The following is a 16,016-nucleotide window of genomic DNA, read 5'->3' as shown; positions in this document are numbered from 1 at the left end:
GGGGTTTCACCATGTTGGCCAGGCTGGGGAAGCACTTTTTACAGCTTCTCTTTGGCATACCTGAATTGCCAGCATCATTACTTTTGCCTTTTGGGGGCATTATTAAGACTTTCTTCAACACAAGCATTGCTATACTGAGACAGTCGATGTGATGACTGAGGTGACTACTAAGTGAGAGGTGGTGCATATATTGTGGATATGCTGAACAAAGGGATGATTTCATGCCTGAAATAGAGCTGGATAGAGAATCAGCTATTCAGAATGGTGTGCAATTTAAAATTTACGAATTATTTCTGCAATTTTCCATTTAACATTTTTGGACCATAGTTAATCATGAGTAACTGAAGCCATACAAAGTATGGGAACTTAAACAAAGATATCTAGGAAGTACAACTTTGTAGAGTTTTATTACTAATGAAATGCTCTTATGTTTCTTTATTTAGGATCAGACTCTGTGATTTTACTGAAAGTGAAAGATTCCCAGACTCCAGCTCCCAGGTAAACTTTGGAAAAACCTTGTTTGTTGTTTGTTTCTTTATTTTTTTGAGATGGAGTCTCACTCTGTCACCCAGGCTGGAATGAAGTGGCACAGTCTCAGCTCACTGCAACCTCTGTCCCCTGGGTTCAAGTGATTCTCCTGCCTCAGCCTCCCTAGTAGCTGGGATTACAGGCACCCACCACTATGCCCAGCTAATTTTTGTATTTTTAGTAGAGATGGGGTTTTGCCATGTTGGCCAGGCTGGTCTCAAACTCCTGACCTCAGGTGATCCATCTGCCTTGGCCTCCCAAGTGCTGGGATTACAGGCATGAGCTGTGCCCGGCCTAAAAGTTTGTTCTTAAACATAGTGTTTTCTCTTTCTTTAATCACAGTTTTTTCACTAAAAGTTATGTACTGTAAAACTGTCTCAATTCAGACTTCTCTCACGTATTATTTGAATTATTTCAGTGGCTTTGTAATAGTTATTCACTCAGCCTCTGTTTTGTTCTTATCTTCCACCATACCATGTTCTTGAAACAATTCTTCTACCTTGCTCTGTTTTTGTTTTGAGACAGGGTCTTGCTCAGTCACCCAGGCAGGAATGCGGGGCACAATTGTGGCTCACTTCAGCCTTGAACTCCTAGGCTCAAGTGATCCTTCTGCCTCAGCCTCCTGGTTCTTTAGTCCATCTTCCATGCTGCAGTCAGAATGATCTTTCAAAATTCATGTCTGATCATTCATTAAAGGGGTTTAATGATTATTTGTTAAACTCTTTCTTTTTTTTTTTTTTTTTTTTTGAGACAGAGTTTCGCTCTTGTTACCCAGGCTGGAGTGCAATGGCGCGATCTCGGCTCACCGCAACCTCCGCCTCCTGGGTTCAGGCAATTCTCCTGTCTCAGCCTCCTGAGTAGCTCGGATTACAGGCACGTGCCACCATGCCCAGCTACTTTTTTGTATTTTTTAATAGAGACGGGGTTTCACCATGTTGACCAGGATGGTCTCGATCTCTTGACCTCGTGATTCACCCGCCTCGGCCTCCCAAAGGGCTGGGATTACAGGCTTGAGCCACCGCGCCCGGCCCAAACTCTTTCAAGAGTGGTTTATCAGACATCAAATTAAGCTCAGGTTCTTTATTGTGGTATACAAAGCACTTCTTTCACAACCCTCACTTTCTCACTTTAACAAGTATTTACCAGTATTTACTGAGAGCCTAATGTGTGCCAGGTACTAGTATAGATATGATAATAGTGAACAGTGTGAAGTCCTTGTTCTCCAGGAGCTTGCATTCTAATTGAGGGGAAGGATGAAGGACAGATAGTGAACAAATAAACGGATATGCCTAGTGATGATAAATGCTATGAAGAAAATTGAAGCAGGGTAATATATAGTGTAGGATTGGGAGGATACTATTTATCTAGGGTGGTCATCGAAAGTCTCTGATAAAAAAGTGACATTTGAGCAGAGCCATAATGGAGGTAAGAGGGAGCCATATGGAAATAGGGGACTCTTTCATGTGTTTTTATAAGCTGGACTGTTTTTAGTTTGTAAATATGATAAGCATTTCTTGCCTTCATATTCAGTGTTCTTTTTACCTGGAATTGTCCTCCCTTCTTCAACTTTTTCTGCCAGTAGTCTTTTATCTTTTAGGTCTCAATTCAAATGTGAACTTCTACATGAAACTTTACTTATCTGGAGGTGTCAAATACTTCTTCCTCTGTATGATTGCTATGGCTTTGCCATATATGGCTTTGGGAATTCAGTTGCTAGGATGAGAATAATATCAGTTTTCTGTTGAGAAGATTAAGGATAATGAAATATTCTTTCGTATCTCAGTTTCCCCACTTCTTTGCAGCTCCCATATGTTCTGAGATTTAGATATTTCTTAAAATTCTCTATTTGTTAAGTCTTTTAGGTGGCAAGTTCGAGAGCAGCCTGGCCAACATGGTGAAACCCCATCTCTACTTAAAAAAAATACGCACACACACACACACACACACACACACACACGCACGTGTGCGCCAGGTGTGGTGGCGGATGCCTGTAATTCCAGCTACTCAGGAGGCTGAGACAGGAAAATCTCTTGAACCCAGCAGGTGGAGGTTGCGGTGAGCCAAGATTTTGCCAGTGCACTCCAGCCTGGGCAACAGAGAGACTCCATCTCAAAAAAAAAAAAAAACTAAATACCTACTATGTGCCAAGCACTATTCTAGTTGCAAAGGACTTTTTTTAAAAAGAGATAGTGTCTCACTATGTTGCCCAGGCTCATCTTGAACTCTTGACTCAAGCAATCCTCCCACCTCAGCCTCCCAAAGCACTGAGATTACAGGAATGAGCTGCCATGCCTGGCCTCTGATCCAGGTCTCTTAACTCCCAATTTAATGCTCTGTTTACTTGTTTTCCATATTTTAAAGTTTTCTTTGGATAAATGCTCACTCTTCTTCCTTTTGTTTCTGTGATAGATCCTACTTAGTTAGGAGTTTGGAGATGAGGAAGCTTGAGAAATACAGGAGGCCCTAGGATAATTAATCATGCCTGTGACTCTGTTAAGCATGTCACTTAGATTGTCAGCAAGAGCCACATGGACCTAGAATTGGTCTGTCATCTTTGAAATGGAGTTGTGTTGCTGATTCTCTGCTTTGCCTCATTGGCTTGTTAGCCATTTGATGTAAATTATTTTGTGCATGGGGATTTTAATAAATCTTTCAATCTGAATCATTTGTGAAGAGTAATGTTCCAGCTTAATGTATTTTCAGAAATGATACGCTCTTTCACATAATGTTAGTCTCTCATGCTAGTAGGGAGCTATGGAAAATTTAATTTCTCTGCTGAATTTTGGGTCACCTTTTTAACTAATATGTATGCATATGATTCATTTGTGTCTTTTAATTCCCAGTTACGATTACCTTATGTCATTTAGATTCCATTTACTTATTCCATACTTGTAAAGCATTCATATAAACTATTTAAATGATTGTTTTTATTGATGAAAATATTTGAATTTTCTAATAAGCCTCCTGCTCATTTGTGAATTTTTTTCTTTTCCCACCCATAGTCCTACTTTCTTCCAGGCAGAGCTGTGGATCAAAGAATTGTAAGTTAACTTTGGTATCATTTTTCCTTCTCAATCCCTTTATTTTTAGTTAGAAGAAATCAAACAATTAGCTAATCATACTGCTTATTTTTTACCAATAAGAAGTACCTGTGTTTAGGCTGGGTGTGGCAGCTCACAAGTATGATCCTAGCACTTTGGGAGGCCAAGGTGAGCAGATGACCTGAGGTCAGGAGTTTGAGACCAGCCTGGCCAACATGGTGAAACCCTGTCTCTACTAAAAATACAAAAATTAGCTGGACATGGTGGCAGGTGTCTGTAATCTCAGCTACTCAGGAGGCTGAGGTGGGATAATCGCTTGAAGCTGGAAGGCGGAGGTTGCAGTGAACCGAGATAACGCCATTGCACTTCAGCCTGGGCGACAAGAGCAAAACTCCATCTCCAAAAAAATAAAAAATAAAAAATAATAATAATAAGAAGTGAAGTATCTGTTTATACTTTTAAGTTGTTGGGTTTTCAAAATTTTGTTGGAGTTGAAACATTTCTATAGTTACGTTTATTAAATCTATAACAATTGTCAAACCTAAATTAAATTGGAAAAACATTTTAAAGTTAGCTATTATATAGTAGGGAAAATAAATGCTCCTATTCTGGCACTGGTAAAACTAGCTTATTGAATAATTTATATTTCTAGAGTTGCAAAATCACTGAAAGCATATAGCCTTGTTTAAGGAACCCACTTTAGTAAGTTATCTAAACCCCTTGGTCTCGGTAATTTTTAAAAATAATCTATCAAAAATATAGTATTTGAATTAATCTTTCCTGTTACCTTGTGTTAGTTTCTCCTTTGGGATTTAATCCCATTTTTGGATTTCCAGATTGAAGTTTTGCTTTCACTTTAATCTTAAAACATGTTAAGAAAAGAACTACGCATGGCTGGGTGTGGTGGCTCACACCTGTAATACACTTTGGGAGGCCAAGGCAGGTGGATGACGAGTTGCAGAAGATTGAGACCATCCTGGCTAACGCGGTGAAACCTCGTCTCTACTAAAAATGCAAAAACTTAGCCATGCTTGGTGGCATGCACCTGTAATCCCAGCTATTCAGGAAGCTTAGGCAGGAGAATCACTTGAATCCAGGAGGTGGAGATTGCAGGGAGCGGAGATTGCACCACTGCACTCCAGCCTGGGTGACAGTGCAAGACTCTGTCCTAAAAAAAAAAAAAAAAAAAGAAAGAAACAAAAGTAAAGAACTACACGTTTACAAATGTCCCCAAGTCATCTATTCACATTTAGCAGCACACTAATATTTTTAGTAGTTTTAGTAAAATTAGTTTGAGTGTGATAACTCACACCTATAATCCCAGTACTTTGAGAGGCCAAGGTGGAGGGGTTGCTTGAGCCCAGGGGTTTGAGACCAGCCTGGGCAACATTTTGAGACCCTATGTCTATAAAAAACAATAATAATAATTTCAGTAAAAATAGTAGGGTAATTTCAGTAACATTATGTGGTTTCACTCTTTTAAAATAAGGATGATAAGTTGGTAAGTTAGTGTAAAGATTTTAGACTTTCTTTGTGAGAGTCCTGTATTTACTGATGTACTCAGTGTACATCAACAATATGTTTGATACTATGAGAGTGGTCTACATTTGGTCACATTCTTTTCCATTTTCTAGAACTAGTGTTTATGATTCTCGAGCACGAGAAAGATTGCGCCAGATCAAAGAACAGAAAGCATTGGCCTTACAGCTTCAAAACCAGGTAAAAAAGAAAATCGGGATAATATTAGAAATAAATAGTACATCCAAGTAGAAACTATTTTGGAAAGTTACCCAGATTTGGGTAATTGCTGTTGTAATTCCAAGATTTTATGGTAGCATAGCATGTTATGATCTGTACAGTCAGTACTACTCATTATACATAAGATAGTCTCCTACTTGTGATGGTTTGACTAATGATTTTTTGACTTTACAAAAAAGTGAAAGCAGCACATGTTTCAGCAGGCTCCTTGACTTATGACAGGTTTATTGGGACATAACTTTATCATAAGTCAAGGAACATCTGCAGATTTCTTTATCCCACTTATTCTCAAGTTTTATCTTTCAGAGACTGCAGGAGCAGGAACATTCAGTACATGATTCAGTAGAACTGCATCTTCGTGTACCTCTTGAAAAGGAGATTCCTGTCACTGTTGCCCAAGAAACACAAAAAAAAGGTCATAAATTAACTGATAGTGATGATGAATTTCCTGAAATTACAGAGGTAAATTACATACACTTAATTTCTACACTACCAAGTATTATATTTAGAAAGAATTCTTTGGATGAATTTCAAACATAAAAGCAATAGTGGCTGGGCGCTCTGGCTCACACCTTGGGAGCACTTTGGGAGGTTGTAATCCCAGCACTTTGGGAGGTTGGAGCAGGTAGATCACTTGAGGTCAGGAGTTGGAGACCAGCCTGGCTAACATGGTGAAACCCCATCTGTACCAAAAATACAAAAATTCGCTGGGCATGGTGGCATGTGCCTATAATCTCAGCTACTTGGAAGGCTGAGGCAGGAGAATTGCTTGAACCCAAGACTCTGTCTCAAAAAAAAAAAAAAGGCAATAGAACACATGGTATTTAAATGTTCTTGTAAATTTCTGCTTTCACTTATTTTACATACCAATCTGGGCTTTATTTTTTAAATATTAAAAATAGATAAATGAACTGTGGGTGGCTTTTAACTTCAGTGAACAAGCATTTAATACATTTGTTTTTCATTCATGTGCATTTTTACTTAATGCACCCATACAATAGTTTGACCTCAAATTGTAAACTGAGACTTGCTATTATTTTTTAAGTAATAAAACCCATTATGGAAAATTTGGAAAATATAGAAGTCTATGTACATTTTTAAATAATCTGTTTCTTTATCCATGCTTCTCTTTGAAAAACTACCATGTAGCTGGTGAGCATAACACATTTATTATAGTTGTGCTAAATTCCATATTTTATATTTAAAATAAAAAGATCTCTAAGAAAGTTTCTAAAAGGCACTGCCTTTACTCTCTTACTACCTTTTATCAAAAATTCTATTTCTTAGGAAGTCATTTGGACCAGAGATAGAAAATACAGTTAATTTTTCTCATGGGCCCAATTTGATAGCAGAAGGTTATTTCAGACTTTAGGAGTTAATATGGAAACAAGGGTCTGAATGTTATGCTGTAAAAGAGAAGGGAGGACTAGATGAAGTGGAAAGAAGTAATTGGGGATTACTGGGAAGAAGTAGAAACTAAAACTTCAGGAGCAAATTGATGAACAGTAAATTTATAAACAATTGAATAGTGATAAATATAGTCTGAGGATTATATGGGGCTTGGTGAGAAATCTGGTTTGTCTGAAGCCACATGTGTTTGATATCTTGACACCTTTTGTTTTCCTAGGAAATGGAGAAAGAAATAAAGAATGTATTTCGTAATGGGAATCAGGATGAAGTTCTCAGTGAAGCATTTCGCTTGACAATTACACGCAAAGATATTCAAACTCTAAACCATCTGAATTGGCTCAATGATGAGGTAAACTTGCACCTGTTTTCACATACAAATAGTAAACATTAAGTGGCAGTTAAATTAAGGCATTATTTCACCATTTCTCAGAATGTGGTTCATGGATGAACTGCACTGGAATCCTCTCTCATAGGCCTCTTCATTGTCTTAAGTGTGAGGGAGTGTGGTGGAGACAGGCATTATTAACAGACATCTCAGGTGTATTTTAAAATAAAGTCTGAGAACCACTGAATTTACCTTTTCTTGTATTGAAGATTTGAACACTGAAGAAGACATTCACTCAGTGGTATTCTCAGTCTCTTTAAAGCTTCTATTCTGCAGTTCATCTTTTCTGAGCAAATAAGTATTAACTGACCATGTTACAGCATGAAGGAATACATTGGGATTTCTTTGTAAGAATCCAGTTCTACTTCCCTTTATACCTAAGTTCTACTTATTTGAGATCACTTACATTATGAATGATAAGCTTTCCAAAATACCCTGCATTTATATGTGGTATTTTTAAAATGAACATTGAAAAAGTTATTATCAATTATGTGAGGAACTGGGGGAGAAGTTACGGTCTTCACCTTGCAACTCCAGTTTATTTTAAGTATATTAATTACATGACAATTTTTAAACTGATCTATCCTATTCCTAAACCTGTAGGTACCTGTTTTATTTTAGAAGGATATTTTTACGTCAAAAGAAAACTGGGTTGGGTATCTTTCCCTAAGTACTTTCCTTCTGTGAGCATCCCTGCCTAATTTGAATATACCCAAGCTTCACAGCTGTGGAGGATTTTTAATTTCTCAGCGTAGTAATCATTAAATATTCTAGATACCCATATCCTGTTTTTGTATGATCAGGATCTTCCAAATAATATTTGCTAATAACTATTGAGCATTTACCTCATTCGGTACGATTCATGTTTTATGTATTTTATTCATGTAATAGTCATCATATCTTTGGAGGTAATTATGATAGTTTTATCATCTCCATTCTACAGAAACAAGGGATAGAAAGATTTTAAAACTTGCAAGGTTATACAACTACTAAACAGCGGAGCCAAGGTTAAGACCCAAGCCTTGGGTCTTATCTATTGTAATCTTACTACCTCAGAATCCCAAATTGGATCCTGGTCTTAGGAACAGATATATAGAACTTAGGAGCGTGTATCATGCACAGGATGCTGGCCTTCTCTGGAGCCAGCCCCATTCTTTTTACCACTAGTTAGTTTATAAGATAAAATTTTCGGAAGCTCATCACTCCCTGAATAATATCTGTAACCAAGAATAATAAGGAAGGCATGATTTGTTACCGTCTTTCTTTAGAAGAAACCTTTTTGCTTCTTTTGGCTCAAATATTAAAACACTCGATCAAATAATAGAAGAAAAGAGCTCACCAAATCAAAGGAAGAAATGAAAATCAAGGATAGTTAGAAGTATCCACAGATAAGTTATTTTTGATCTGTGGTCCTTTGCCATTTATTTTCTGCCGCTGCTGGTGGGGAGAGGTCAGTTACTCTAAAGGGATAGTAGCCTTTAGTGTGTTGTAAATCATGGAAAACCTCCTAGAGGGCAGCAATGAGTAGGATATGAGCTGAGTTCTTGCTATTTACTGTGGCATTTACCTCAGTGAGATTCCTTGCAGAGACAGCATTCATCAGGACATACTTTCCATTCCCTGGGCCCACCAGAGGCTGGATTTTTAGCAAGCTAAGTTAATGGAAATTACATTATTTTAGAGGAGACGAGAGGAAGGAAAGATTCCTTGTCTGCTTTATCCCTACCACACCTAGCCATAACTTTTGTAGAACGAGTGCATTTCTTCTCAGTTCAGAATAATGTTATCCTTGAAAGTGGGTGCCAATTCACATGTCCGTAATAATCATGGGAGCTATATTAAAAAGCATCATTTTTAAAGTACCATACTTTTTAGGCTTTCAAAGTTACTGTGTCTGGCCAAAATTAAGTATTAAGTTCATTCCTTGAGAAACGAACATCCTGATGGAGTGTTAATAGATATGCTTAAGTATTGATACTCATTGAAGAATACTTAATTTTGGCCAGACACAGTGACTCATGCCTAAATCCCAGCACTTTGGATGGCTAAGGTGGGAGGATCACTTGAGGCCAGGAGTTCAGGAGCAGCCTGGGCAACATAGCAAGACCCCATCTCTACAAAAAATTTAAAAATTAGCCAGCCGTGGTGCCTGTAGTCCCAGCTATTCAGGAGGTTTAAGCAGGAGGATTGCTTGAATTCAGGAGTTTGAGTTTATAGTGAGCTATGATTGAGCCACTGCACTCTAGACTGGGTGACACAAGAAGACCCTGTGTCTTAAAAAGAACACAAAACTGTCCGGGCACGGTGGCTCATGCCTGTAATCCCGGCACTTTGGGAGGCCAAGGCAGGCAGATCATGAGGTCAGGAGATTGAGACCATCCTGGCCAACATGGTAAAACCCCATCTCTACTAAAAATACAGAAATTAGCTGAGTGTGGTGGCATGCACCTGTAATCCCAGCTACTTGGGAGGCTGAGGCAGGAGAATCGCTTGAACCTGGGAGGTGGAGATTGCAATGAGCTGAGATCGCACCACTGCACTCCAGCCTTGTGACAGAGTGAGAATCTGTCTCAAAAAAAAAAAAACCCACAAAACTTAATTCTGCTTCTCAGTTATGAACTATCAATCTTGTTTTGCAAATAATTTGTCCTCTGTTCAATTCTCTTCTTCCCTCAAATAGATATTTTCATTAATAACCAATTCTCTTTTTCTGTTTCCTGTTTTATAAGATGTATTAAAACTTTCTCCAAAATAGGTGACTGATACATTATTCTTACCATTTTATAAACAAAGTACCATACTTTGTAGGCTTTCAGAGTTACAAAGGAATATAAGAACCAGGAAGTAAAAGGAATCAGATTCAGTATATGAGGAAGATAAAATCCAGAAATCTCATGTTTGGGATATGTATGGAAAGCCATTAAGCTACCCTGTCCCTGAAAGAAAAGTAGACCACAGTACCTATTCATACAGTAGGGTTTAAGTCTTTTTTTAATAAATGGATTTCTCTATAGGTGAGTTTGGTTAAATTCTGTACAGCTTCAAAGGACTAATGATTGACAGGATTAATATAATACAATGAAACGTCTCAAAAATGGAATGTGGAAACTGGCTGCCATACAAAGAATACAAAAGGGCTTTTCACAAGATGGCGCCAAAAGTGAAGAAGGAAGCTCTGGCCCCTCCTAAAGCCAACGCTAAAACGAAGGCTTTAAAGGCCAAGAAGGCAGTGTTGAAAGGTGTCCACAGCCACAAAACGAAAGAAGATCCGCACATCACCCACCTTCTGTGGCCCAAGACACTGTGACTCTGGAGGCAGCCCAAATATCCCTAGAAGAACACCCCCAGGAGAAACGATGATACCAAGTTTTCACTGACCAGTGAGTCTGCCATGAAGAAGATAGAAGACTACAACACACTTGTATTCATTGTGGATGTTAAAGCCAACAAGCACCAGATCAGACTGTGAAGAAGCTCTGTGACGTTGATGTGGCTGGCCAAAGTCAACACCCTGATTCAGCCTGATGGAGAGAAGAAGGCATAGGTTCGACTGGCTCCTGATTACAGTGCTTTGGATGTTGCCAATGAAATGGGGATCATCTAAACTGAGTCCAGCTGGCGAATTCTAAATATATATATATATATATATATTCACCATTGGAAAAAAAAAATACAAAAGGAGGCAGGAAGACTGTTAAAATCAGGACACTAGGCTGGGCATGATGGCTCACACCTGTAATCCTAGCACTTTGGGAGGCCGAGGCAGGCAGATCACAAGGTCAGGAGATCGAGACCATCCTGGTTAACACAGTGAAACCCTGTCTCTACTAAAAATACAGAAAAATAGCCAGGCGTGTCACTCAACTGTCCCAGCTACTTGGAAAGCTGAGGCAGGAGAATCACTTAAACCCCAGAGGTGGAGGTTGCAGTGAGCTGAGAGCACCACTGCCCTCTAGCCTGGGTGACAGAGCGAGACTCCATGTCAAAAAAAAAAAAAAATCAGGACTCAGTAGATAGGAATTTCTTTTTTTTTTTTTTTTTTTTTTTTTTTTTGAGACGGAGTTTTGCTCTTGTTACCCAGGCTGGAGTGCAATGGCGCGATCTCGGCTCACCGCAACCTCCGCCTCCTGAGTTCGGGCAATTCTCCTGCCTCAGCCTCCTGAGTAGCTGGGATTACAGGCATGCGCCACCATGCCCAGCTAATTTTTTGTGTTTTTAGTAGAGACGGGGTTTCACCATGTTGACCAGGATGGTCTCGATCTCTTGACCTTGTGATCCACCCGCCTCGGCCTCCCAAAGTGCTGGGATTACAGGCTTGAGCCACCACGCCCGGCACCAGGAATTTCTATATTGGATCAGGAGATTAGTTATCAATAGAAACATCTAATTAAGAGAAGGGAGGATAGAGTTAGAGAGATGAGAAATTACACCAGGAGCAGTGGCTCATGCCTGTAATCCCAACACTGCGAGGCTGAGGTGGGAGGATTGCTTGAACCCAGGTCACCGAGGCTGCAGTGAGCTATGATTGTGCCACTGCACTCCACTCCAGGGTGGGTGACAGAACAAGACTCTGAGACCCTGTCTCTTAAAAACAAAAGAAAAAAAAGAGGAAAAATTAGTTACAAAGGTAGAAATAGATTGAAACAGTCAAGAAACAGAAGGAAATATTTTCAAGTGGGTGTCAATATTAGAAATTATGTATTAATTCCTGGAGATTGAATTGGATAACTTCTGGAATCCCTTCCAACTTTAAAATTCTAAGTTTATTATCCTGAGACAAGTACGGCTTTAGGCTTTATGTTTCTCTTTATGGCCAAATAGTCATTTGAGGGACTAACGATTATTTTAAAAGGCATCAGATAAATTTGGAAATACATGGATATAATTTAGGTATACAAGTAAATAAAACTGACTTTTGCTTCTGGTCATGATAAAGGAGACACGAGTTACCCTTTCAACTTAACTAGAAAATTAGACAAAACATGAAACAACAATTTTCAGACATTTGATAACAGGTAGTACCAGGCAGTGATCCCTGAGGGAAGGGAAATAAAATGAATTCATGCTATAATGTCCCCAGCTTCCTGGGGTGTGTGTGTTTCAAAGGAGGAACTGGTAGATAGAACCTGTGCAGAGGGGTTCCCTTCCAGTCTTTGGCTGAGTACCAATTTGTGCTTATATGAGAAGAAGCTACCAGAGGCTGGGGAAAGAACCATCAGAAAGAAGGAATCGGCAGAGTCTTAGAACCAGCACAGGTGTCAATAGTTTTATGTTCCAGCCAATTAGAGTAGAGAAACCTAACTCAGAGGACATTGAATAAAATCTTCAAAGGGGTATTGCTTCAGAAATGGGGCCAAACTGACCCTAGAATAAAGGCTGCTCTGGACCCACCATCACAAAGCCTAAAAATAAGCCTCAAGCTTGAAACTGATCCAGATAACCTATATCCCAGAGAAAAGCCAAACTATTTAAAAGAGCACAACAAGTCCCAGCAACAAGGCCCAACATAAAATTTGCAATATCCAGCATCCAGTTAGAAGTGACCAGACATGAGGCTGGACATTATGGGTGTGGTGGCTCACACCTGTAATCCCAGCACTTTGGGAAGCGAGGCAGGTGGATCATGAGGTCAGGAGTTCAAGACCAGCCTGGCCAACATAGCAAAACCCCATCTCTACTAAAAATACAAAAAATTAGCTGGGCATGGTGGCACATACCTGTAATCCCAGCTACTTGGGAGGTTGAGGCAAGAGAATTGCTTAAACCTAGGAGGCGGAGGTTGCAGTGAGCAGAGATAATGCCACTGCACTCCAGCCTGGGCAACAGAACAAAACTCCATTTACAAAAAAAAAAAAAAAATCAGACATAAACAAGGAAGGAAAGTACAATTTATGATGAGGGAGAAAAGAAACACCCAGAAATAACCAAAATAATAGAATTAGCAGACAAGGATATTAAAAAGGTTACCATAAATATCTTCCACATATTCAAGAAGATGGAAGAAAATGAGCACCATGAAGAGAAATGGAAGATATTTTTAAACAAGACTGAAATTGAACTTCTAGAGATGAAAAATATATCTGAAATAAAAATACGTAAGGTAGTATTAATAGTAGATTAGACACTTCATAAGAAGAAATTTGTAAACTTGAAGATATAGCAATAGAAAAACTTGTCAAAATGAGATGCACACAAAAAGCCAAAGAAAGATGTCAAGACCATCAGTGAGCTATGGGATAATATCAAATAGCTTAAACATGTAATTGGAGTCCCAGAAGGAAAGGTAGGGACATAGGTGGTGTTAGAAGTATTTGAAGAAACAATGGTGGAAGATTTTCCAAATTTGAAGACTTTGAACTGACAAGTTTGAGATGTTCTCCATACCCTAAGTAGACCAAACACCATGCTAAAATGTAGTCAAGTTGCTGAAAACTGGTGATAAAAATACTGCGTACAACCAGAGGGAAAAAGGCACATTAAGTACAGAAGAACAAAGATAGGAATAACTGTCAAAAACCATGTAGGCCAGAAGGGCCGGGCGCAGTGGCTCACGCCTATAATCCCAGCACTTTGGGAGGCCGAGACGGGTGGATCATGAGGTCAAGAGATCGAGACCATCCTGGTCAACATGGTGAAACCCCGTCTGTACTAAAAATACAAAAATTAGCTGGGCATGGTGGCGCATGCCTGTAGTCCCAGCTACTCGGGAGGCTGAGGCAGGAGAATTGCTTGAACCCAGGAGACGGAGGTTGTGGTGAGCTGAGATCGTACCATTGCACTCCAGTCTGGGTAACAAGAGCGAAACTCTGTCTTAAAAAAAATAAAAATAAAAAAATAAACCATGTAGGACAGAAAACAATGTGGCTACATCTTTAAAGTACTGCAGAAGAAACAAATTTGTCAGTAGAAATTCTATACCCAGCAAATACATCTTTCAAAAAGTCAGGCTGTACTTTTTCAGACAAACAAATGCTGATAGAATTAATCACCAGCAAACCTACACCAAAAGAAATGTTACATGTTCTTTAGGCAGAAGAAAAATATCAAATGGAAATGTCAGTCTACACAAAGGAATGAAGAGGAGTGGAATTGCTCTCATTTTTTCATTCTCTAAAAGACAGGTGATTAAGGCAGAACTAAAACTACATACTGTGGGATTTGTAACATAGAAGTAAAATATTTGATAATTACAGCACAAGGAAGGAGACAAAATGGACAGATAACACTGTTGGACGATCCTTACACTTCACATAAAGTGGCATAATGTTATATGAAGGTAGACTATAATAAGAAAGGCATAGTAAATCCTAGAGTAACCATTAAAAAATAAAAATTAAAAGCAAGATGTATTTACTAAGCCAATAATGGAGATAAAATGGAGTTTTAAAATTCCAAAAAAATTGGAAAAGAAGAAAAAAGATAAAAAGAACAGAATAGGAAAAAAGAACAAGATGGTAGATTTAAACCCAACCATATTGATGTTAAATGTAAATTATCTAAATCAGCATTGTCCAATAGAAATATAATGTGAACCACGTATTTTAAATTGTCTAACAGTCACATTTAAAAAAAGTAAAACGAGCCAGGCACAGTGGCTCCTGCCTGTAATCCCAAGCACTTTGGGAGACCAAGGCAGGTGGATCACCTGAGGTCAGGAGTTTGAAATCAGCCTGGCCAACATGGTGAAACCCTGTCTCTACAAAAAAATGCAAAAATTAGGCATGGTGGCAAGTGCCTGTCATCCCAGCTACTTGGGAGGCTGAGGCAGGAGAATCGCTTGAAGCAGAGGCTGCAGTGAACTGAGATCTTGCCACTGCACTTCAGCCTGGGCAATAGAGTGAGACTTTGTCTCAAAAAAAAAGTAAATTGAAACAGGTGAAATTAATGTTAATATGTCTTATTTAAGGCCAGGGGCTCACTCCTAAAATCCCAGCACTTTGAGAGGCCAGGGTAGGTTTATCACTTGAGGAGCAAACTCATAGAAAACATGGGGGACAGGAAGCCACAGCTAACCAGGCAAACTAATTACCTACTTGGTAAGCTTTGTCTCTGAAAAAAAAGAGATGTCTTTCAGCTATTCAGCATCACAATAGCCGGGTTTATAGAGAGCATATTCTTACTTGATCGGTAGTATAAAATGCGAAGTGAAACTTTATAGGGAAGTACCAAAGTCACCTGATTTTTATTGCAGAATCAGAATCTGGAACTAGAGCACATGCATTTTGATGAACTTTTTTTTTCCTTCCTGAGATAGGGTCTCCCTCTGTAACCCAGGCTAGAGTACAGTGGTATGATCATAGCTCACAATAGCCTCAAACTCCTGGGCCAAAGTGATCCTCCTGCCTCAGCCTCCCAAGGAGCTGGGACTACAGGAATGTGCCACCATGTCTGGCATTTTTGTTTATTTTTATTTTTTAGAGACAAAGTCTCACTATGTTGCCCAGGCTGGTCTCAAATTCCTGGCCTCAAGTGATCCTCCTACCTCAGCCTCCCAAAGTGCTAGGATTACAGGCAAGAGCCCACACCCAGCTTTGTCTAGCATTCTAACTGTCCAAATATATTTCTTTGATGGGAATGGGGGGAATTGGTTGGTAGTGGTCATAGTCTGATAATTGTTTCCAAGGAGTAGTTAAATCTGAGTGATGCTCAGTAAAGAGAGGAAACAGCTTGCAAAACATTAAGTTCAACTAGACAAACCTAGCCTTAGGAATAGGTTTTCCTTAGAGTTTAAAAGCTGATTGCATAAGAAGGGAAAACACGAGGCAAAATTAAATAAATTAGTTAAGTGAATATGATGAATCCACCATGTGCTGTACACTTACGTGTGGAATAAAATGATCAGAACTAAAGTTTTCTAACATGACTCATTGGCTTCCATATCATTGTTTATCTCT

The 16,016-nt window shown here is 39.1% G+C and overlaps 1 protein-coding gene across 2 annotated transcripts in view; it reads left to right on the top strand.

The window, feature by feature from the left end:
- The window catches only part of SENP1 (SUMO specific peptidase 1), a 64,920-nt gene that overhangs the window by 39,081 nt on the left and 9,823 nt on the right, over positions 1–16,016 (top strand). For both annotated transcript variants that reach the window (XM_010352252.3, XM_010352251.3), the window contains exons 9-13: positions 444–498; positions 3,531–3,569; positions 5,204–5,288; positions 5,634–5,789; positions 6,955–7,086. In XM_010352252.3, the coding sequence (XP_010350554.2) occupies positions 444–498; positions 3,531–3,569; positions 5,204–5,288; positions 5,634–5,789; positions 6,955–7,086 (467 nt within the window). The remainder of the gene's footprint in view (positions 1–443; positions 499–3,530; positions 3,570–5,203; positions 5,289–5,633; positions 5,790–6,954; positions 7,087–16,016) is intronic.

This window comes from Saimiri boliviensis, chromosome 7 (genome assembly GCF_048565385.1).
Source record: "Saimiri boliviensis isolate mSaiBol1 chromosome 7, mSaiBol1.pri, whole genome shotgun sequence".
Taxonomy (NCBI): Eukaryota; Metazoa; Chordata; class Mammalia; order Primates; family Cebidae; genus Saimiri; species Saimiri boliviensis.
Note: the sequence above shows the minus strand (reverse complement) of the source record. Positions and strands in the feature narration are given on the sequence as shown.